This window comes from Ambystoma mexicanum, chromosome 4q (genome assembly GCF_040938575.1).
Source record: "Ambystoma mexicanum isolate Mex_15411 chromosome 4q, UKY_AmexF1_1, whole genome shotgun sequence".
NCBI lineage: Eukaryota > Metazoa > Chordata > Amphibia > Caudata > Ambystomatidae > Ambystoma > Ambystoma mexicanum.
Window position 1 is genome coordinate 596,500,391 of NC_090928.1, and position 21,891 is coordinate 596,522,281.

At 49.6% G+C, this 21,891-nt stretch overlaps 1 protein-coding gene across 3 annotated transcripts in view; it reads right to left on the bottom strand.

Annotated features, from left to right (window-relative positions):
* The window catches only part of LOC138467859 (uncharacterized), a 1,040,267-nt gene that overhangs the window by 175,625 nt on the left and 842,751 nt on the right, over positions 1 to 21,891 (bottom strand). For all 3 annotated transcript variants that reach the window (XM_069608148.1, XM_069608147.1, XM_069608150.1), the window contains one exon: positions 8,491 to 8,630. In XM_069608148.1, the coding sequence (XP_069464249.1) occupies positions 8,491 to 8,630 (140 nt within the window). The remainder of the gene's footprint in view (positions 1 to 8,490; positions 8,631 to 21,891) is intronic.

Sequence of the window (21,891 nt, forward strand, 5' to 3'; positions counted from 1 at the left end):
TCACAGGCCCAATCGCTTGTGGAAGTTCACGCGCACCCCGAAGTACACATACCCAGGCCAATCGCGTGTGGGACTTCCCGCGCACCCCGAAGTACACGTACAATTGCGTGTGGAACTTCCCGCGCACCCCGTAGTACACGTACCCAGGCAAATCACGTGTGGAAGTTCACGCGCACCCCGAAGTACACGTACCCAGGCTAATCGCGTGTGGAACTTGCCGCGCACCCCGAGGTACACATACCCAGGCCAATCGCGTGTGGAACTTCCCGCGCACCCCGAAGTACACATACCCAGGCAAATCGCACAGCTGGGGTGTGGGGGTGGTGGGAGACATGAGTGGGGGCCTGGTGGAGGCTGCCCCTGCACTGCGGGGGGGTGGGGGTAATAGGGGACATGAGTGGGGGCCTGGTGGAGGCTGCCCCTGCACTGCTGGGGGGTGGGGGTGGTGGGAGACATGAGTGGGGGCCTGGTGGAGGCTGCCCCTGGTGGCTGGGGGATGGGGGTGGTGGTAGACATGAGTGGGGGCCTGGTGAAGGCTGCCCCTGCACTGCGGGGGGTGGGGGTAATAGGGGACATGAGTGGGGGCCTGGTGGAGGCTGCCCCTGCTCTGCTGGGGGGTGGGGGTGGTGGGAGACATGAGTGGGGGCCTGGTGGAGGCTGCCCCTGGTGGCTGTGGGATGGGGTGGTGGGAGACATGAGTGGGGGCCTGGTGGAGGCTGCCCCTGCACTGCTGGGGGGTGGGGGTGGTGGGAGACATGAGTGGGGGCCTGGTGGAGCCTGCCCCTGGTGGCTGGGGGGTGGGGGTGGTGGTAGACATGAGTGGGGGCCTGGTGGAGGCTGCCCCTGCACTGCGGGGGGTGGGGGTAATAGGGGACATGAGTGGGAGCCTGGTGGAGGCTGCCCCTGCACTGCTGGGGGGTGGGGGTGGTGGGAGACATGAGTGGGGGCCTGGTGGCTGGGGGATGGGGGTGGTGGGAGACATGAGTGGGGGCCTGGTGGAGGCTGCCCCTGCACTGCTGGGGAGTGGGGGTGGTGGGAGACATGAGTGGGGGCCTGGTGGAGGCTGCCCCTGGTGGCTGGGGGGTGGAGGTGGTGGGAGACATGAGTGGGGGCCTGGTGGAGGCTGCCCCTGCACTGCTGGGGGTGGGGGTGGTGGGAGACATGAGTGGGGGCTTGGTGGAGGCTGCCCCTGGTGGCTGGGGTTTGGGGGTGGTGGTAGACATGAGTGGGGGCCTGGTGGAGGCTGCCCCTGCACTGCAGGGGGTGGGGGTAATAGGGGACATGAGTGGGGGCCTGGTGGAGGCTGCCCCTGCACTGCTGGGGGGTGGGGTGGTGGGAGACATGAGTGGGGGCCTGGTGGAGGCTGCCCCTGGTGGTTGTGGGATGGGGGTGGTGGGAGACATGAGTGGGGGCCTGGTGGAGGCTGCCCCTGCACTGCTGGGGGGTGGGGGTGGTGGGAGACATGAGTGGGGGCCTGCTGGAGACTGCCCCTGGTGGCTGGGGGGTGGAGTCGGTGGGAGACATGAGTGGGGGCCTGGTGGAGGCTGCCCCTGCACTGCTGGGGGGTGGGGGTGGTGGGAGACATGAGTGGGGGCCTGGTGGAGGCTGCCCCTGGTGGCTGGGGGGTGGGGGTGGTGGGAGACATGAGTGGGGGCCTGGTGGAGGCTGCCCCTGCACTGCTGGGGGTGGGGGTGGTGGGAGACATGAGTGGGGGCTTGGTGGAGGCTGCCCCTGGTGGCTGGGGTTGGGGGGGTGGTAGACATGAGTGGGGGCCTGGTGGAGGCTGCCCCTGCACTGCGGGGGGGTGGGGGTAATAGGGGACATGAGTGGGGGCCTGGTGGAGGCTGCCCCTGTACTGCTGGGGGGTGGGGTGGTGGGAGACATGAGTGGGGGCCTGGTGGAGGCTGCCCCTGGTGGCTGTGGGATGGGGGTGGTGGGAGACATGAGTGGGGGCCTGGTGGAGGCTGCCCCTGCACTGCTGGGGGGTGGGGGTGGTGGGAGACATGAGTGGGGGCCTGGTGGAGGCTGCCCCTGGTGGCTGGGGGGTGGAGGTGGTGGGAGACATGAGTGGGGGCCTGGTGGAGGCTGCCCCTGCACTGCTGGGGGGTGGGGGTGGTGGGAGACATGAGTGGGGGCCTGGTGGAGGCTGCCCCTGGTGGCTGGGGGGTGGGGGTGGTGGGAGACATGAGTGGGGGCCTGGTGGAGGCTGCCCCTGCACTGCTGGGGGGTGGGGGTGGTGGGAGACATGAGTGGGGGCTTGGTGGAGGCTGCCCCTGCTGGCTGGGGGGTGGGGGTGGGGGTGGTGGTAGACATGAGTGGGGGCCTGGTGGAGGCTGCCCCTGCACTGCGGGGGGGTGGGGGTAATAGGGGACATGAGTGGGGGCCTGGTGAAGGCTGCCCCTGCACTGCTGGGGGGTGGGGGTGGTGGGAGACATGAGTGGGGGCCTAGTGGAGGCTGCCCCTGGTGGCTGTGGGGTGGGGGTGGTGGGAGACATGAGTGGGGGCCTGGTGGAGGCTGCCCCTGGTGGCTGGGGGGTGGGGGTGGTGTGAGACATGTGTTGGTGATCACTAGTGCAAGGTGACATGTGGGTTGGCTGGTGGGCATGGCCATGGTGGATGGGTTGCCTGTGGGACATGAGCAGGGGTGCAGGGTAGTACCCTGTGGTGTGGGCTGCCTGCAGGGGCCGTGGAGGGTGTAGAGGGCACACCTGGGGGGACCCACATGGCCAAATCACGTGTAGAATTCCCCGGCACCACCGAAATACACGTACCCTGCAGAAATCGCGTGTGAATCTTCCGCGCACATCGGAATACACGTACCCAGGCCAATCGCGTGTGGAACTTCCCGCGCACCCCCACCTAGCCAGGCCAATCACGTGTGGAACTTCTCGAGCACCCTGTAGTACACGTACCCAGGCCAATCGCGTGTGGAACTTCCCACGCCCCCCCACCTACCCAGGCCAATCGCGTGTGGAACTTCCTGCGCACCCCGAAGTACACGTACCCAGGCTAATCGCGTGTGGAACTTCCCGCGCACCCAGGAACACGCGCACACGCTATTTTTCACACAGCGGGTGTCCGTGTTTGTCGGGGCCCCTTTGCACCTCATTTGTCCTAGAGGGCCACTTTATGGGCCATTCATCATGGCTGTATATGGGTGCTTTTTGTTAGCGCACATTGTGGCGCACATTTTTTTCAGTCGCAGGGGCGCTACCGCCTGCTTTCTTGTGGCGTACTTGTTTGGCCCTGTGCGCGTCTTTGACTGTGCGCTGGTTTGCCCTATTCGATTCCATGAATACGGGTTGTAGGCGAGCGTGTGGGCGTTCCGCGCACTTGCCTCCTGTACTTCCCCCGTGACGCCCATATTTTCACACGTTGTTCCCCATTCCAAGTGTTCCGCCCCGTGTTCCGCCTACTTTTGTGATGTGCGCCGCGCTATGTGCGATTTCGCAGTGGCCGTGGCGCACGCTGTTGGATGACCTGTGCGCCGGCGTGCGCGGCGCACATTTTTAGCGCACATCCAATGTTTTTCTCACGCACGGACTTCCATGAATCGCTGTGCACTGGTTTTCCTGCGATTTTCGCACTTGCACTGCGATTTTCGCACTTTTCCTGCGATTCGCACGTTTTGGCACCTCTGCACGGGAATTTTCGGAGCACATTAATTCCATGAATCAACCCCTATATTTGCGTTTCCCATTTCGCACGTTCCACCCAACCGCAGTCGCACACATTCACTAATATATTTTCTGCAGCCTGAATGGTTTAGGAAGGCATGGGAACTGGACGTGTATCCCAATGACTGCCCTAATGCTAGTAAGAATTGTGGTGATATTAAAAGGATGATGGAGAAGAGAACAAGGTCTCCTCAGTTTTAAACAAGCATGAAACTAATGTAATAGTAATCACTTACCCGTGAACTTTAAGCAGTTGCTGCAATTTAAACCGACTCCTCGCTTTGAAAGATCTAACTTTAAATGGCTTCATGATTTTGCAAAAATAACAATAGATTCACTCAAAAGGCCAATTTAGCACAGACATATTTCAAATGGATACATTCTATATTGTAAGAGGTTGAGATAAATCTCTGTAATAGTGAAATATTGATAGAGAAAAACGTTATTTATTTTTGTATAGATTCCACAAGCCTCTGGAAATTTGCTTCGGGGCAGCAGGAAATTGCACGTGTGAGAGCTGACTCAGGACTATATGTTACAAGGGATTTGCTAAGTCATTTTAAGTTGTTTCTTAAATAAAGTGGCAACATGTTCTCTAGCAAGTGTTAAGTGATTACCATGTGGTATGAAACACAAATTATTGTTTACAATGAAATAAACAGGCACATATATCCGACTCCATAAAATGGAAATTAAGTATACTCTAAATATAGATTCTTTGACAGATAAATTTGCACTGAAGTATGTATAATTACGCAAACTTGTAACAGCCATGGATGCTGTGAAACTGTTAATAACTGGATCAGAAAAGCCAGTCACCTTTATTATAGCGGTAATGGCATTGGTGGCGGTCTGTAGCAATTGGTAATGGCCCACCATCCCAAAGTAATGGCACGTTCAGGGCGGTGTGGGTGAAATGGCTAGGAAGGTGTGGAGGAAGCTGAAATAAATTAGGATGGGTGCACGCTCTCACAAGAAGTGGAGGGTGCCGTTGCAGCAGAGCAATCACATTGCGTTCTAGTAAGCAGAAAGCCGGGGCAGGAAGCAACCGGGCTGGAGCACAGGAAAAGCGGAGGCTGTGTATGAGAAGAGGAGTTTCGGTGGGTGAAGGTTGAAAGGAGAGAGAAGGCATGGTGCGGGTCCAGGTAGAGGCCCTGGCAGAGAGGGAGAGCTGGCAAGCAGAAAATGACCGCCGGCACGACGCTCATAATGGAATGCACTGGCAAACATTCTAAGGGTGCTCATTGTATATGATATGATATATGATATGATATGCCATTTGTAACGCGCCTATACACAAGTGTTTCAAGGCGCGACGAGGCAGGGGGGGAACAAGGGGAGACAGACAACGATCTTACTCGGCCAAGTGTCATTCAGATCGCGCAAGGGTAGGGGGGACTGGGAAAAGTGCAAGGGGAAGGGGAGAGGGGAAAGTGCAGTACATGGTTAGTAGAATACAAGATAAATAATAGGGCCAGCTGGTGGCAAGTGCAAGGTAAGTGCCGGGAGAAGGGGCTGTAGGATACAGAGACAGTCCCGTAGTGCAGGTAGGCAGTGCATGTATGAATGTACACATTCATACATGCCAACAATCTGTCATCTAAAATCTGTAGGAATCTTAAAGTTTCAAAAATAGTAATTAGCGTAATGTTGACATCACAGGAAATTATTTCACATCAATTTGACTCAATTAAATGACAGGACATGACATCACAGGAAATTTCACACGAAGTTTGACCTTATGACATCACAGGAAATTAGCTCAAGTTATACATGGCTTTGAAGAGATCACAGGAAAGTTCAACATAATGGTTGGATACCCCATTGTGTAGAGCAGAAAACAGTCAGAGACACCTGTGAGGTGCCTACATTACAAGGGAGACAAAGAAATACAGCAGGGGGTTAATAGCCACTGATTATCACGAGATGGCCATCCCGCTGGTCACTGCCTTCATCAATGCATAATTCAGAATAGGCTCCATACCTAACAGTCTCAAAGAAGCCTGGGTATGCCCCCTTCTAAAAAAGCCTACACTAGACACAGCACAACCCAACAATTACAGGCCTATAACGACAGTGCCATTTCTACTGAAATTCTTGGACAAAGCAGCTCACAACCAGATCCAACTATACCTAGAATCCAATTCCATACTGGGAAAAAGGCAATCTGGCTTCCGTGTGGGGCATGGAACAGAATACGCATTACTAGACCTAAAAAATCAAATCTCTCAGATCATTGACAAAGGTAAACCTGCCCTGCTCCTCCTTCTCGATTTATCGGCAGCATTTGATCTGGTTGATCACAAAACCTTAACTACCCATCTCACTCAGGCAGCTCACTTCTCTAAACATGCAGCTTCATGGATCACATCCTTCGTCGAAGGCAGAGCCATGAAGGTTTTCTCAAACCTAGCAAGCGCTGGCCCCACAACCATAAATTGCGGAGTACCTACAGCTCACACCCTCTATAACCTCTTCACTAAACCTCTCTTTGAACTTCTAGACTCAATGGGTATAGCGTACACTAATTATAGTGACGATACCCAAGTACTCTTACCCCTATCTGGATCGTATCACCAAGACGCCATGGCCTTACATGATATCTATGCTACTATCCAAGCTTGGATGGCAGTCAATGGCCTATGTCTTAACGGGGATAAGACTGAAATCCTCATCCTCGGGCAGAAAAACACACTAACTAAGCTAAGTCCTCAATATGCCAACTTTAACATAGACAACTCCACCATCACTGTATTCTCCTCTACCAAGACTTTAGGTGTCAAAATCGATGCTAACCTTTCCATGAACAAACAAGTTAGCGCCATAGCCTCCGCGTCAGCTTTCAGCACCAAACTTATCAATGCCATCAAACCCTACCCATCCACACCAAACTGCCTAGCAATAGCCAGAGCAACAATAGGCACCAAACTCGACTATTGCAACGCCTTTTTGGCCGGTACCTCCTCCAAAAACATACACAGACTACAAACTACACAAAATAATGGCTTACGAGCCACCATGATCATCCCTAGAAGAGACCATATATCTCAAGCCAGACAAGCGGCGCAGTGGCTCCTGGTCAAAGACCGTATTCCACTTAAAATCCTCACTATCACACAGAGATGCATCAACAGTACTGCTCCCACCTATCTTGCCAAAGCCATTTCCAGAACTGCATCAATGCGCCCCACCAGAACGCAGTACACTAACCAGCTACACACACCATGCATCCGAAGAGCGACAGCCGGAGGGCTTGGCTTCTCATACATTGCACCTAAACTTTGGAACTCCCTCCCTGCCCCCTCAGAGCGGAATCTTCCATCTCGGCTTTCCACAAAAATCTCAAGACCACCTTCCTGAACCAACACTGCTAGCATGTCCACCACTTCTGCCATGTACATTGTAATATAAATTGTAATTGTATTTTGTTATTTTTTATTGTAATATATACAGAATTTAATCTATGTACATACTCTATATCTATTCTCTGTACTCACATGACAAATGTACAACTGTCCCAAATTGCTCTCAAACTGTGTAACAAATGTCTTTTGACATTTTCTGTAACAAGTGCCACGATGCCTTTGGGCTGATGCGCGCTATATAAATATGAATAAAACAAACAAACAGCAGGGAACTGAAACTGGAAATACACACTGAAAAGCTATAAATCCTTCCATGTCAGCAAGTGGCCTCTGCGGAGGAACTGGTGTGAAAAGTCGAGGTGCTAACACTTCTGTATACCCCGAAGTGAAGTGACGGCCTCAAGGGCTCCCGCAAATGCAGCTTGTAAGGCAAGCCCCAGAACAAAAGTGATATAGCGAGATATATGTTGCTGTGTTATGACTGCTGACTGGCAACATGGGGCAGTTGCTGGGGGCATCCCTGAGGCTCATGGCCCCTTTCAACTGAAAATTTTGAAAGGCCCTGATGCTGTCCCTGACATTGAACCATAAAATATTTTTAAATGTAACTAATTTGCCTGCCTCAGAGAATAGATGTTTGCAGCTGTGTGTATACAGCACAGACACTGAGAAGTTCATTATTCTGCAGTGAGAGACCGAGCACCATCTCGGAGCTCTGAAAAAACAGAGTAAATTATCCCAGGGCTCCATGAGCTCAGGGCGTGTAGTGTCACTCTGTGACACTGATCTGACACTTGCCTGGATCTCGCGGTGCCCAGGCCCTGGGCGGAGTGTCTGTTTCACGTCATGTATGGCAAGCCAGAACACATACATCACATTAATGGACCATTTAACACGCCCACCTTCATGAATCCCGGATCCTGCTCTTTTCGCTCACGCTGCCCTGGGCTGGCTGGGCCTCAGGCAGGCAGCCAGGCCTGGAAATCAGCACGTATTAACAACAAAATCTGTAGGCGGTAGGACTGCGTAAAAAGCAGCAGATTACCGCCCAAAAAGAAATAAAGCTGCATTTCCAAAGTCAGGCAAGGTGGACGAATCAACAAAATGTTTGCCTTGGAAGCATTCACCTTATGAAAATGTGATAACATGCAGTCGTCTTTGGCACCAAGATAGTAACCATAACCACAATAATCTTAAACAGGTTTGTGTCCAGACCACTGCCATTTTGGAACTTTAAATCGTTTTTGTGAATTATCTAGTTTCTCAATTTAAGTCTCTGCTATACACAAAGTAGGAATGTAAATGTTGTTAAATCGAATATAATGGCAACACTTATTTTGGAATAGTAGTCCCATTATATTTAAGATGTCAGAAAATGGTAGACCCCTGAAAACATGCATGCAACTTACAAAGAACAGAAGGCGGTGTAGTAGAAGCCTAATGCCTACCTCTGGTGCCATGACTATAACTTCTTCATAAAGACGGCAGGCCTCAGTTAACATCTCTTCCGTACGAGAGAGCGCCCGTGCTAGGCCGAGACGATATACGTACGAGGCTCGGTTCACGGGAGCCGGGACATCTGCAGAACCTGGAAGTACATTGAAATGTACAATATGCGTTAGAATCAGCTAACAAGAGTAAACATTTAGCTGATTTACATTTAAGTGCTGCAAAACCACTTTATGGTAATAATAATCTAAACATCATATTTTGTATATGGTGTACTCCTTTTAGAGATCTGAGGTCAATCGTTTATCACACCAAGGCTCTCAAGCAGGGGGGTTTCGTTCTTTCAAGCCTTCAGGTCAGAAAACCTTGTTATTAACACCTGTTTGCAGTTAATGATAACTGTTTCAATGATATCCTTGTTTGCTTCATTATATCATGTCACTTTTAAGAAATACACAGCAGGCCAGTAGTAAATAGCACCCTTTCCAAAAATCAAATAACTTATATGCGATTCACCAGTGTATTCGGAGATTATTGATATTTTTTCGGTAAATGTATTGAAAGTCAAATTGAACCCGGTTATTTCTTCTCTTTTCCATCCCGCGCACGCGCCCACGCACACTCTCTCCTAGGTTGCATTATGTACATGTTTCCTTCCTTCCGGAAATTGGTAATGGGCACCTTTGTCATGTTTATGAAAGGCTTTACCCAAAATACTTATAAAGCACAAACAGCTTCTACAAAATCAACGGATGTCTGTCCTCACAAGAAAAATCACAATATGCATAACCCAAAATCGCAAGTTCAGTATGGTTTTATAGTTACTTGATCAATGGTCAGATTCCTTATTGCTGTCTCTGTAACTAGACCAATGAAACAGCTTCATTCCTTCCGCTAAATGTTAGAGACTATCTAAAATCGTTACAAATGTTTGTAACATTTAAAAATAAACAAAACATATGCATACATGAGCCAATGATTTCGAGGTATGTAGGGTACACAATCTGTGATTCGCAAAGCATTTTGTCCACGTGCTCATGCAAATGGACCATATTAGTACCCGGTGAGGGGTGTGTGTCGACCTCCCAGCCAATCAGGAGGGTCAGAACGGGGGCTTTACCGTAAAACCCCCTGCTCCAAGCCTCCTCGCAGCTGGAAACCGCCATCTTCCCTCACCGGGAATCAGGTAAGTGCGCTCCCCTGCATCCCCAATTCCCCAACCCCCTTGTCCACATCTCCATTCCCCCGACTCCCGCCCCACTTACCTGGCAATGCCTTGTCCCTCGCCAGTGCCAGGTACATTAGTGTTCCCAGCACGTCCATGTTACGGCAATGGCCGCCCTGGAAAAGGAGAAGGGACTATATGTAGTAACCTTCTTGACAATCCATGGCGGCCATCTTGATTTGTAGTTTTTTCTCAATTTAAGAAATGGCAAACACGCCATTTCTCAACTTGAAAAAAACACTGTTAGTACGCCGGTACAACGTGTCGGGGTACTAATAGCAATATAACCCTCACAGGTGGGGCATTACCAGTCAGGTAATTCTCCGGGGCTAACGTTAAAGCCCTCGCTTCGCTCCTGCTTCTAACTTATGTCCTGAAGCATTACCTGACCTGTAATGATTCCCATGCTCAGGTTATATTGCTTAACTAGAGGTGGGCAGACTCTCAAATGACCTTGCTTAGGTCCCTTTTGAGAACCTGCCTACGCAATTTCATTTTCGCAGCCGCATTTTTTCCATCTGCAGAATTTGCAATATGGGGGTGTGCTGACGCATCATGAGCACACTCCTGATTCATAGAGGCATTTAGTCTGGGATGGGCCAGTCCTTGCGGGTGTTTACCCCTGTGCCTGATCTCCCTTGTCACAGGAGAGGGGGAAAGGCCAACACAGGCAGGGCCTTCACTGATCCCTTTCTTCATTCCCAATCACCAAAAAGAATGCGCTATCATTTATCTTGCACCCAAGCCTGAAACAAGATTGGGAATGTAAACAATGCACTGAAGCAACAACCACATTACTGTTTGCCACTGCAAAGGCACACCACGGTTAGAGGGATATCTGTAGCGGTTCCTACACATTGGGGATGGGTCCTAGGCATATGTGTCAGATGTGTGTGACATCTACATATGAATGCAGGGGCTGGGTGAGGGTTCCTTGTGACCATAGCTGGTGCAACCCGAGTCACTTAAGTCCCTTGTGTGAATCAGGGAACCTGTCCTCAGGGAGGTACTGGCCCATACTGTGATGGATGCTTTGCCACTTGCATTCACTGCCAATATTTCTTCAAGGGATTGGGCCCAGTATAGTTAGCAGTATTACTTCATTTCTGTCAGAACTCTTTGCAATCCCCTTTTCCTGACCACCCCACCCCCCTTTTCACTCTGCAGGTTGCAGTTAGGTTTTGCTGTTTCCTTGGCCTCTGCATCCATGATGGCAGATAGTGTCCATACAGGGCATGCTCTGGTCCCTAATGGCGCTTGCAGTGCTCCGTCACCTGTATGATATAAAAGAAAGACTGGGACGTTGTAGGTGCAGCCATGGTGCTTGTATTTATGCCCATCCACATTCTCTCACAAGACATTTCACCAAATCTGATTTAACTATTGGCACAATGTCTACGATTCCCATGGCAAACATGGGGAAATCCTGGTATTAGGACAGGCTGTACCATAGCACAAAGTAAACACTTCACTCAATTTCTGTCCACTCATTGTTGGGGTAGAACACACAGGTTTATTTATTCTGTAATTTCTCTTTTAACATTGGATATGCATTCTCGTTATCACTTTTAGATATGTTAGGGCGTGGAATGATTCATTTCAAACTCTTTCTTTAAGGCAAAATACATAATTTAGATTTCTTCATGCTCTTGTCACAAACACATAGCCTTTCCATAGTGTTCGCCTGTTTGAGCCATTGTCAACTATCCTACACCCTTTCACAGGATGATGGACTCCTACTTCCAGCGCCAGATAACTCAGTCCTAGATTGCACCTAATTCTCCTTAATGCCCAGATGTATGCCTCGCCCTCCAGTCCAATCCAAATATATGTCTCAGACAGAGGGATCAGCAAACGTCCCGAGAGTCATACGCAGTTTAAACAAAATGTTGTATTCAGTCAAAAACATAGGAATTAGAGCAAGATAGACCCGGACAAGAAAGCTTCTCTGCAAAAGCAGTGGCTAGCAAAAGAAAAACAAAACAGATGAGAAACTCTTACAAAAACAAATCTGAATTTGCAGTAGCATCATGGTCCTATGTCCAATCGTTATAGCCTACAGTGGTTCAGGATCAAGGTGTGGCTCCTCTGGAGGAATTATGACAAATCACTCACGGTTCCCTGTGAGTGGATGGAACCTGGGATGCTCTGTTTAGATTGCTGGTGAATGCTGGCCCTCTTGACATTTGGTCACTTTGCTTTTAGAGGACCATTGATTTTTTCACTTTCGGTACAAGATAGATTGTCAAGTTTCAGTCATTATTTAAGTTCCCCAGACAAGGGTGGTGTTTCTGATTTGATCCCTGCTACATGTTTGAGTGGTTCAGATTCTTGCAGGCTTAGAGGTCTCCAGAACCCACCACAGGCTCCCTCCAGGCTTGGATTTGCACTGAGTCATTTGGGCAGAGGTTCAGGGTTGGGCCTCTTGGTTATGTGTCACAATGAGTAATCCTGGCTCATCTTCAGAGGGCACCGTCTTAGGTCTGTTCTACAGTGAAACTTCCTTGCTTGGATTTTAACAGTCCTAGTGTGTCAACAGAGGACTCAAAAAGCAAGAGAAAGGTTGCAGTAGGTTTACTCTTGCACCAAATAAGCCACAGACCTTAGTTAGTCCCTCTCTCTCTCTGTCTAGAAAGCTCCTCCCCCTTCCTGATGGCCAACAGACACCCAGAGTGCTGAAGCTGGCCATCTCTCAGCTTATCGACCACACTGAATCTGTTGGTTACCTTCATGACCATCAGTCTGGCTTCAGAGCCGCCACAGGCACAGAAACTGCTCTCCTCAACACCCATGAAGACCTACTCACTAATCTTGACTTCTGCTCTCCCTTTGTTCTCATCCTTCTTGACCTTTCCTCTGCTTTTGATATGGCAAATCATGCCATCCTGCTAAAGTGGCTCCAATACACCCTTGGCATCACTGACCTGACTTTGGATTGGTTGACCACCTTCCTCTCGGGTTCAACTGGGCCCTTTTCTCTCCTCCATCTCACTCTCCACCTGTGGTGTCCCTCAGGGCTCTATCCTTTCACCCTGGCTCTTCAATATCTACCTGGCCCCTCTAGCCCATTTGATCACTACCTTCTCTCGTAATTTCCAGAATTATGCAGATGACATGCAGCTCTCCTTCAACTACTTCTTCTGCCTCCCTCCTTCTCTTCCTCTTATTCCTGATTGCCAGGCTGCCATTCAGGCTTGGTGCACTGCCATCCCTCTCTTTGGGAGTCCTAGTCCCTCCTTCCCACCCACACTCTGGTCACCCTCCTTGGGCCCCCTCCCCCCGCCCTCCCATCAAGCAAAATACCTTGGTGTCATCTTCGACTCCTCTCTCTCCTTCACACCTCACATCACTGACTTGGCCAAGAAAAGCCCACTTCCAGCTGCACTTCCTCAGAGGCATTCTCCCTTTCCTCACCTTCCCCAGAAACTCATTGTCTCCAGAGCTCTGATCCTTTCTAGGCTGGATTACTGCATAAACCTCTTCCTTAATCTGCCTAGCTCATCCCTTCACCCACTAGAACTAATCCAGAGTAGGACTGCAAGACTTATCCTTGACCTCAAGCCCAGGGACCGCATCTCTCCAGCCCTTAAGCCCTTAAATCTCTCAACTGGCTCCTGGTTGCTGCGATGATCAAGTTCCAAGAGACTCTGAATCATCCACAATGCTTTCTGGGGATTGGGACCCCGCTACATCCAACTCTCCATCTATAAATACCTCCCTGCTAGAGCCCTTCGCTCATCTAGCTCTAACTCTCTTCATATTAGACGCTTTGCCAAGCAGAGAGCGGGGGATTGGGGGGGAAGGTAGTTATCGCTCCTGCGCAGATGCCTCCCTCTGGAATGGCCTCCCTGCTCCTCTCAGACATGAGCTGGATTTCATTAAGTTTTGGAACCTCCTCAAGACCCTCCTTTTCTCTTTGTTGTTCCTCCTCCCCCTCCCCTGCTAATTTCTGTCTGCCCTAGACTGGTGGCCAGGTTCTCCCAGAGTAACACAGGGCTCCAGGCCCCAGCCCAGTCCACTATATCCCTTGCACTTGGTCTCCCCTGACCCCACTTCATGTTGCACCTGCCCTCACGGGTTCCCCTCCTGCACTTGCTGGCTGGCCTGTACTCTCGAGACAGTCCAGCCCCATACCTTGCACTTGTTGTGGACCCCCATTCCTTGTACTCTCTGCTTCCCCTGGTCCTTCCACCTGGCATCCTTTGGCGCTCTCCTCACTAGGGCCCTCCACCATGTCCTGCACTTCCCCCAACTCCCCTCCACCCTTGCACTTCTCGTTATTGCACTTGCACAATCTGAGTGTCTATTAGGATCACTACCGTTTGTCCTCCCTGTCCCCCCTTACTCTTACCTTGTTGCGCCTCAAAACACTTGTGTATAGGCGCATTACAAATGAACAATAAATAAAATAAATAGATTTGGGAGGATAGCTTATGGGCAACACATTTGTCTTGGAAGCAAGACAACGCAGAGCAACACAGGTCCTACTCCTGATCCCGCACTTAGAGACAGGTCTCTGGTATTAAGCATGTTATAAAAGATTAATTCATTAAATACCAGTGGCTAGGCTTATAATGGCCTGCACTTATTTATTGGCTTTTTGTAGAATGTTTCCTGGCTTGTGTTAGACCATTCAAGACATTGCAGTAGTCTTCCTGGGCTTGTTGAATATCTAACACCACCACTCCTGGTCCCTGGAGCATATGCACTGGGGTCAGGTGTCAGAAACTTTCTCAATTGTTAGACCTGGGGTTTTCAGGTATAACCACTTTTTTTCAAGCCACAGGCCTCCATTACATTAGGAGTTTCAACAGTGCCTCCAACCTTAGCCCGGGCTGTAGGCCTATGCCACTTTTCTTGGACATTGTCTTCTACTTTGTTATTCTCCTCCTCCTCCTTTCTGATCTTTCTGTTCCTTCTCACCACCTATCTGACCTCCTCCTTCACTGTCTCCATTTCCTCCTTGTTGCAGCCCACACTTTAGAATCCCCCTTTCCTTCCTTTCTTCATTCCAGCGCCCTCTGTCTCATCTCCATCTTCATCATTATTATTGTTATTATTATGGTATTTATTGAGCACGGACCTAGGTTCGAGAAGCAACGAGTGCTTTAAAGAGGTATACAACAATACGGATACACAACAAAGCGCTTTACAGAGGTATACAACAGAACAGATGCATAACAGAGCGTTTTTCAGAGTTAAGATTTTCATGTTAAGATCTTTTTGCCGCCTTGTTTCGTATATCTGTATTGTCCTTCTTCACAGGCTATTCTGATGTGGTTTCCTAGTGCCAGTTTACATTCATTTAAGTTCTGTAAAAAGAACAATTAGCATTTTCATTTATCAATACTAATTCTCATGGAATAGTGACTTACAAGATAAACATAATTATGTTACTGTATGCTACTAACCTCCAGGTGTCGCCAGCATATCTGTTACGCTCACCTGGTTCCCACGGGGGCGTCGACTGGAACTGGGCCGCTGTTATTTCCACCAGCGTGACGTGTAGCGCCGAGATGACTGACTGGACTGGCCCGCTCAGCCTAGTTTGTCTGGCTCGCAAGAATATTCTTCTGCAAAGGAGAAGAGGAATTAACCACCTGTGGAATTGAGTGTCAACCCACCTTCCCCACTCCCGTTGTCTTCCCACAGATCACTCTTGATGTCCCCTCCTTAGTCTCACCTGATGGTTTGGATGGATGAGCTCTCCATCCTGCGTCGACCGCAGGGGCACGTTGATGACCAGTTACTTCACTGGCGTAGAGGAATTGGTGAGTTCCAGTATTGACTCTAAAGTCCAATTGTTCATAAGAGTTCAAATGTCTGCTCTTCACTCTGTCCGATTCCTTGCAGGTTGCCGATTAATCCACTCAAGGATTTCCTAATGGCACTCAGTAAGATTCAGGTAAGTCTATTGTGGTTTTCCCCTTAGGGGCTGGGGTATGGCGATGAAGCAGAGTTGACTGTGCCGACCCGAGATGAGGTGAGACCCCCGTGGTAAATCAGGTAAGTTTTGTGGGGGGTAACTGGTATTGTCTTTGCTTTCTCCCCTTGCTGTCTTTGTCTCCTTAGGTGTCGGAGGGCGGCCGCGAGATGGAGAGAGCGTGATGGAATGCTGAAGTACCGCCAAGCAGGTGAGTTCAGCGCGGTGCCGTAGGAATGCGAAGCAATGCTTCAAAGACTTCTGTCTTTCAGTTCCGTGGCGAAATGGATCAGGATTTAGGTAAGGATTAAAGTTAAAACTCCTGTTCTAACCTTTATCCTTCTTTTCTTCTTGTTTCAGGAGTCCCAGGACTGAAGCGGGCGTGGCTGAAGACTGGAGCTGCTGAAAACACGGTGAGCGTTACGCTGCAGCAAGCAGAGTAACGCGAAGCACGTGTGGCTGTCCGGGCGTGGTTTAAATAGCCTTGGAAGCAGATCCAGGTCAGTATTCTTCCACAGCCCCACCCAAGTAACAAAATAGTCCCTTCAATAAAATAGTCCCTCCTAAGCCTCATTTGGCTTGAGTCTTCATGCAGCATGGTCTGCCTCAGGTGAGTATGCAGCATGGTCTGCTTCAGGTAAATTATCAATAATGAGCCTGGTGCCCATGGCGCCAGGACTGTCTTTATCTTTATGAGCCTGGCGCCATAGGCGCCAGGACTGTACCCAAACAGCCCCTAACTGGGGCTTTTGGGCATGCTCCAAGTGGCATGATGCCTACTTCCGGGGCTGCTGGGCCTGGTCTGGTCTTCCGGGGCAGGCATCATGAAGCACTCCCCCTCAAGGCCCCTCCTAAAGTCGTTCTCCCCCTTGGCCGTGGTTTGTCTGGAAATTCCCGATGGAACCTCTTCACTAAACAAGGTGCATGCACGTGGTCACTAGGTTCCCAAGACCTTTCCTGCGGACCATAACCTTTCCAGTCAATTAGGTAAAAGAGTTTTGATCTCACTCTTTCTGAGTCCAAAATATTCTTGACTTCGAACTCGGGCTCCCCGTCTATGAGGATAGGTTCAGGTGGAGTGGTTAGCCTAGTTCCTGGTTGCACTGGCTTCAAAAGAGACACGTGGAAGACGGGATGGATTCGCATATGAGCAGGTAGGTCCAACTTGACGGCCACTGGGTTAATAATTGCCTTGACAGAAAAAGGTCCCAAATACCTGGGGTTAAAGGTCCGAGTCCCCTTGAGTGGTAAGTGCTTAGTGGCTAACCATACTTGGTCCCCTATTTGGTATTGAGGAGCTTCACTTCTGTGCTGATCCGCATCCTTTTTGTATTTTTCCTTAGCCTTTTGCAAATGGATGGTTGCTTCTTTAAAGGCTTGTGTAATAACAGCGTGGAGCTGGTCCACTGCGGGCATCTCTAAATGCTTGGGTGAGTCCAAATCCGAGGTTCGAGTATGGTGCCCATAAATGGTAAAAAAAGGACTTTGTCCAGTTCCTGAGTGTACGGAATTATTGTACGCATACTCTGCGATCCACAGAATGTCTTTCCAATTCCCCTCAGACTGATGTAGCATACAACGGAGGTATTGTTCAAGAGTCTGGTTGGTCCTCTCCGTTTGACCGTCGGTCTGAGGTTGGTGACTGGTTGAAAGCCTAACATCAATTTGTGCCAGTTGGCAGCATTTCCTCCAAAAATGTGAAATGAATTGACTGCCCCGATCTGAAATTAACACTGAAGGAAAGCCATGCAGGCGGACAACATTTTCAAGGAATTCCTTGGCCAGGATTGAAGCTGAAGGTATCCCTTTTAAAGGAATGAAGTGGGCCATTTTAGAAAAAAGATCTACAATAACTAGAATGGTATTGTAACCTTGGTACGGGGGTAAATCTGTGATGAAGTCTAATGACAAGGTATGCCAAGGGTAGGTGGTATGTCTAATGGTTGCAATAATCCAGCAGGTTTTTTCTTTTGCCCTTTATTTTGTGCGCAAATGCCACAAGACATGACAAATGACTTGACATCCTTTCGCCAGGTGGGCCACCAAAATTGCTTCCTAATTTTAGCTTCGGTTTTTGCAATACCCGGATGCCCTTCTATTTAAGGTGTCATGGTAATGGGAAATGACAAGTTCCTGTAGTTCCTTTTGCAGTAAAAATAGCCGGCCTTGGTAATAAGGTAAATCATCGATGACAGAGTACTCTGGACCTTTCTTTGCCCAGTCCTGTAGGGCAACAAAATCAAAGAGTTGGTGGATCTTGTTTTGAATGTCCTCCAGTGTCTGTATGGATGTCAGGCCAAGGATTCTCTGTTCCGGAATTATGGGTACGGTTTCTAAAGTTATTTCTGCTTCTCCCATTCCAATCCGGGACAAGGCGTCTGCTTTACCATTCTTACAACCTGGTCGATAGGTTATTACAAAATCAAACTCGGCGAAGAACAATGCCCAACGGAGTTGGCACGAAGATTGGGCTTTGGCTGTCTTTAGGTATTGTAAGTTGCGGTGATCGGTGATGACCGTGATGGTATGTCTGGCACCCAGTAGATAGTGCCGCCGAGCCTTGAAGGCGGACTTGATGGCCAGCAGCTCCTTGTCGGTTATGGCATAGTTTAATTCGGGGGCTGAAAATTTTCTTGACCAAAACGCCACTGGGTGAAGCTGGTTAGTTTCGGGATCCTTTTGGGAAAGGACTGCTCCCATGGCTGAACTGGATGCATCTGTTTCCACTATGTAGGGAAGTTCGGGGCGCGGGTGTCTTAATATGGGAGCAGATGTGAATTTAGCTTTTAACACTTGGAAGGCGTTCTCGGCTTCCTCTGTCCACACAAAGCGTTTGTTTTTTTGCAATAGCGTTGTAATGGGATGTACAATGTGCGAGAAGTCCGGGATAAACCTGCGGTAGAAATTGGCAAAGCCAAGCATGCTTTGAACTCCTTTGATTGAACTTGGCGAAGGCTAATTAAGGATGGCATCCACTTTTCGTGTATCCATCCGGATTCCTCTCGGGGTCAGAATAAATCCAAGGAATTCCACTTCCGTAGTGTGGAAGATGCATTTTTCCAGTTTAGCATATAATTTATGCTGGTGTAACTTCTCTAGGACTGCTCGGACGTGTTTTACATGCTCAGATTCTGATAAAGAGTATACTAAGATGTCGTCGATGTAAACGACCACACAAACGTCGATAAGCTCTCGGAGGACATTGTTCATGAAGAACTGGAAGGCTGCTGGTGCATTGCATAGTCCGAAGGGCATCACCTGGTACTCAAATAGTCCGTACATGGTGCGAAAAGCAGTCTTCCATTCGTCACCCTCTTTGACACGTACCAGATGATATGCCCCCCGAAGGTCTAGTTTCGTGTATATACAAGCGTCCTTCACCTGGTCTAGTAGTTCTGGGATCAAAGGCAGTGGGTATCGATTCTTGATGGTTATCTGATTCAGTGCGCAGTAGTCTATACATGTTCTAAGGTCGCCTTCCTTTTTCGGTACAAAGAACAAAGCTGAAGATGCAGGGGATTTGGACGGGCGAATGAAGCCATTAGCAAGGTACTGGTCTAGGTACTGGCGCAAATGAAGATTTTCGGGTTCCGTAAGGGCATAGATTCTACTGCAAGGTGGTTGTGCTCCAAGTACAAGATCTATTTGACAATCATACGATCTGTGAGGTGGTAAGGTGTTTGCCTGTTCCTTTTGGAAGACATCCTGAAAGTCTTGGTATTCAACAGGTAATTGTATGGCTACTGGAATTACTGGGGCCAGGACTGAGTTTTGAGTTTTCCTTGGGTGGCAGGTGTGAGCACATTCTGGGAAGGTTAGTCTCTTCTCTCGCCAATCAATACAGGGTATTATGTTTTTCCAACCAAGGTATCCCCAGTATCAGCTGAAACTGTGGGGCCTTGATTAAGTCAAACATCATAGACTCTTGATGCCCATCTTGACTCAGCAATGTCATCTCTGCAGTGGAATGAGTTACGGGTCCAGAGGCAATTTCCGTTCCATCTACAGTGGTGACAACATCGGCCGTGGTCCTGCGGGTGAGAGATAGATTCATCCTGGTAGCCAATTCCCAGTCCAAGTAATTTCCTATGGCTCCACTGTCTACGTACGCCTTTACTGCGTGCATGCGTGATGGCTGCTCTGGATCTACAAGGACCATGGGTATGGTGAAATGCGAGGTCACAGTGTCCTTCTTTAAGCTCGGCAAGCGGACCTCTACGCTTGCCGGGCGTGGTCGTTTTCCGAGTCAGATTTCACATGGTTTTCGTCTGCTGCTCCTATAACTTTCTTGGGTGGTTTTACAGGGCAGTTCCGAAGAAAATGACCAGTAGTTCCACAATATAAACATAATTGCAGTTGCCGTCTTCTATCTCTCTCCTTTTGGGTTAAGGGTCCTTTAACCCCCCCGATTTGCATAGGTTCTGAGACATCTACTCCCTTGGAGCTTACGTGGGTTTTAACCAACACCCTGTTCTCAAACTTGGTTCGGTCAGCCTTCCTGGTTTGAAGTCTGTGATCGAGCTGGACCACTAGATCTATATATTCAGCACAGTCTTGAGGCGGGTTCACGATTTGGGCCAAAACATCTTTGAGTTCTCCCCGAAGTCCTCGATGGAATAATGTGATTCGCTTGGCTTCAGGCCATTCGGTTTCCACTACTAATCTATTGAAAGTTGCAATGTAAGATAAAAGATCCTGGTTACCTTGACGTAGGGATAAAAGTTTGTTGTCCAAAGCCTGTCCTCGGGAGTGTCGGGCGAATAGTCTTTCCATGCTTGTTCGAAAACCCTGGAAATCTCGAAGAATCGGGTCATCCTGGTTAACTAGTGGAATGGACCAATCCGCCGCACTGCCGCTGAGATATGACAGTACAAAGGCTACCTTGGCCTGATCGTTTGGGAAAGCTCCAGGTCTACATAAAAAGTGCAAGCGGCATTGATTCATGAATGTTGCAAACCCTTTTGGGTCTCCGGCAAAGCGTTCAGGCGGAGCCAAAGGAAAGGCTCCAGGTAAATTTATCTGCACCGGGTTACTCGATGGTACAGGAGCTGGACTTGCCCCAAGTCCTGGTAGAGGTGTTTGTCCAGCCTGGCTCTGTAATAGTTGTCTGGCCAACTCATCAGTTCGTTCTTTTGACACTATCAGTTCCCTCCTGAGGGCATTGGTTTCTTGGCGGGTGGAATGCACTTTGGCCCTTAATTCCCCTAATAATTGGGCCAACTGATCAGTTTCCGAGGTCTCCATGACGCCCAGGTGGGTATTTGTGGGTAGGCTTCGTGTTCTGTTATGCTCACCTGGTTCCCACGGGGGCGTCGACCGGAACTGGGCCGCTGTTATTTCCACCAGCGTGACGTGTAGCGCCGAGATGACTGACTGGACTGGCCCGCTCAGCCTAGTTTGTCTGGCTCGCAAGAATATTCTTCTGCAAAGGAGAAGAGGAATTAACCACCCGTGGAATTGAGTGTCAACCCACCTTCCCCACTCCCGTTGTCTTCCCACAGATCACTCTTGATGTCCCCTCCTTAGTCTCACCTGATGGTTTGGATGGATGAGCTCTCCATCCTGCGTCGACCGCAGGGGCGCGTTGATGACCAGTTACTTCACTGGCGTAGAGGAATTGGTGAGTTCCGGTATTGACTCTAAAGTCCAATTGTTCATAAGAGTTCAAATGTCTGCTCTTCACTCTGTCCGATTCCTTGCAGGTTGCCGATTAATCCACTCGAAGATTTCCTAATGGCACTCAGTAAGATTCAGGTAAGTCTATTGTGGTTTTCCCCTTAGGGGCCGCGGTACGGCGATGAAGCAGAGTTGACTGTGCCGACCCGAGATGAGGTGAGACCCCCGTGGTAAATCAGGTAAGGTTTGTGGGGGGTAACTGGTATTGTCTTTGCTTTCTCCCCTTGCTCACCTTGCTGTCTTTGTCTCCTTAGGTGTCAGAGGGCGGCCGCGAGATGGAGAGAGCATGATGGAATGCTGAAGTACCGCCAAGCAGGTGAGTTCAGCGCAGCGCTGTAGGAATGCGAAGCAATGCTTCAAAGACTTCTGTCTTTCAGTTCCGTGGCAAAATGGATCAGGATTCAGGTAAGGATTAAAGTTAAAACTCCTGTTCTAACCTTTATCCTTCTTTTCTTCCTGTTTCAGGAGTCCCAGGACTGAAGCGGGCGTGGCTGAAGACTGGAGCTGCTGAAAACACGGTGAGCGTTACGCTGCAGCAAGCAGAATAACACGAAGCACGTGTGGCTGTCCGGGCGT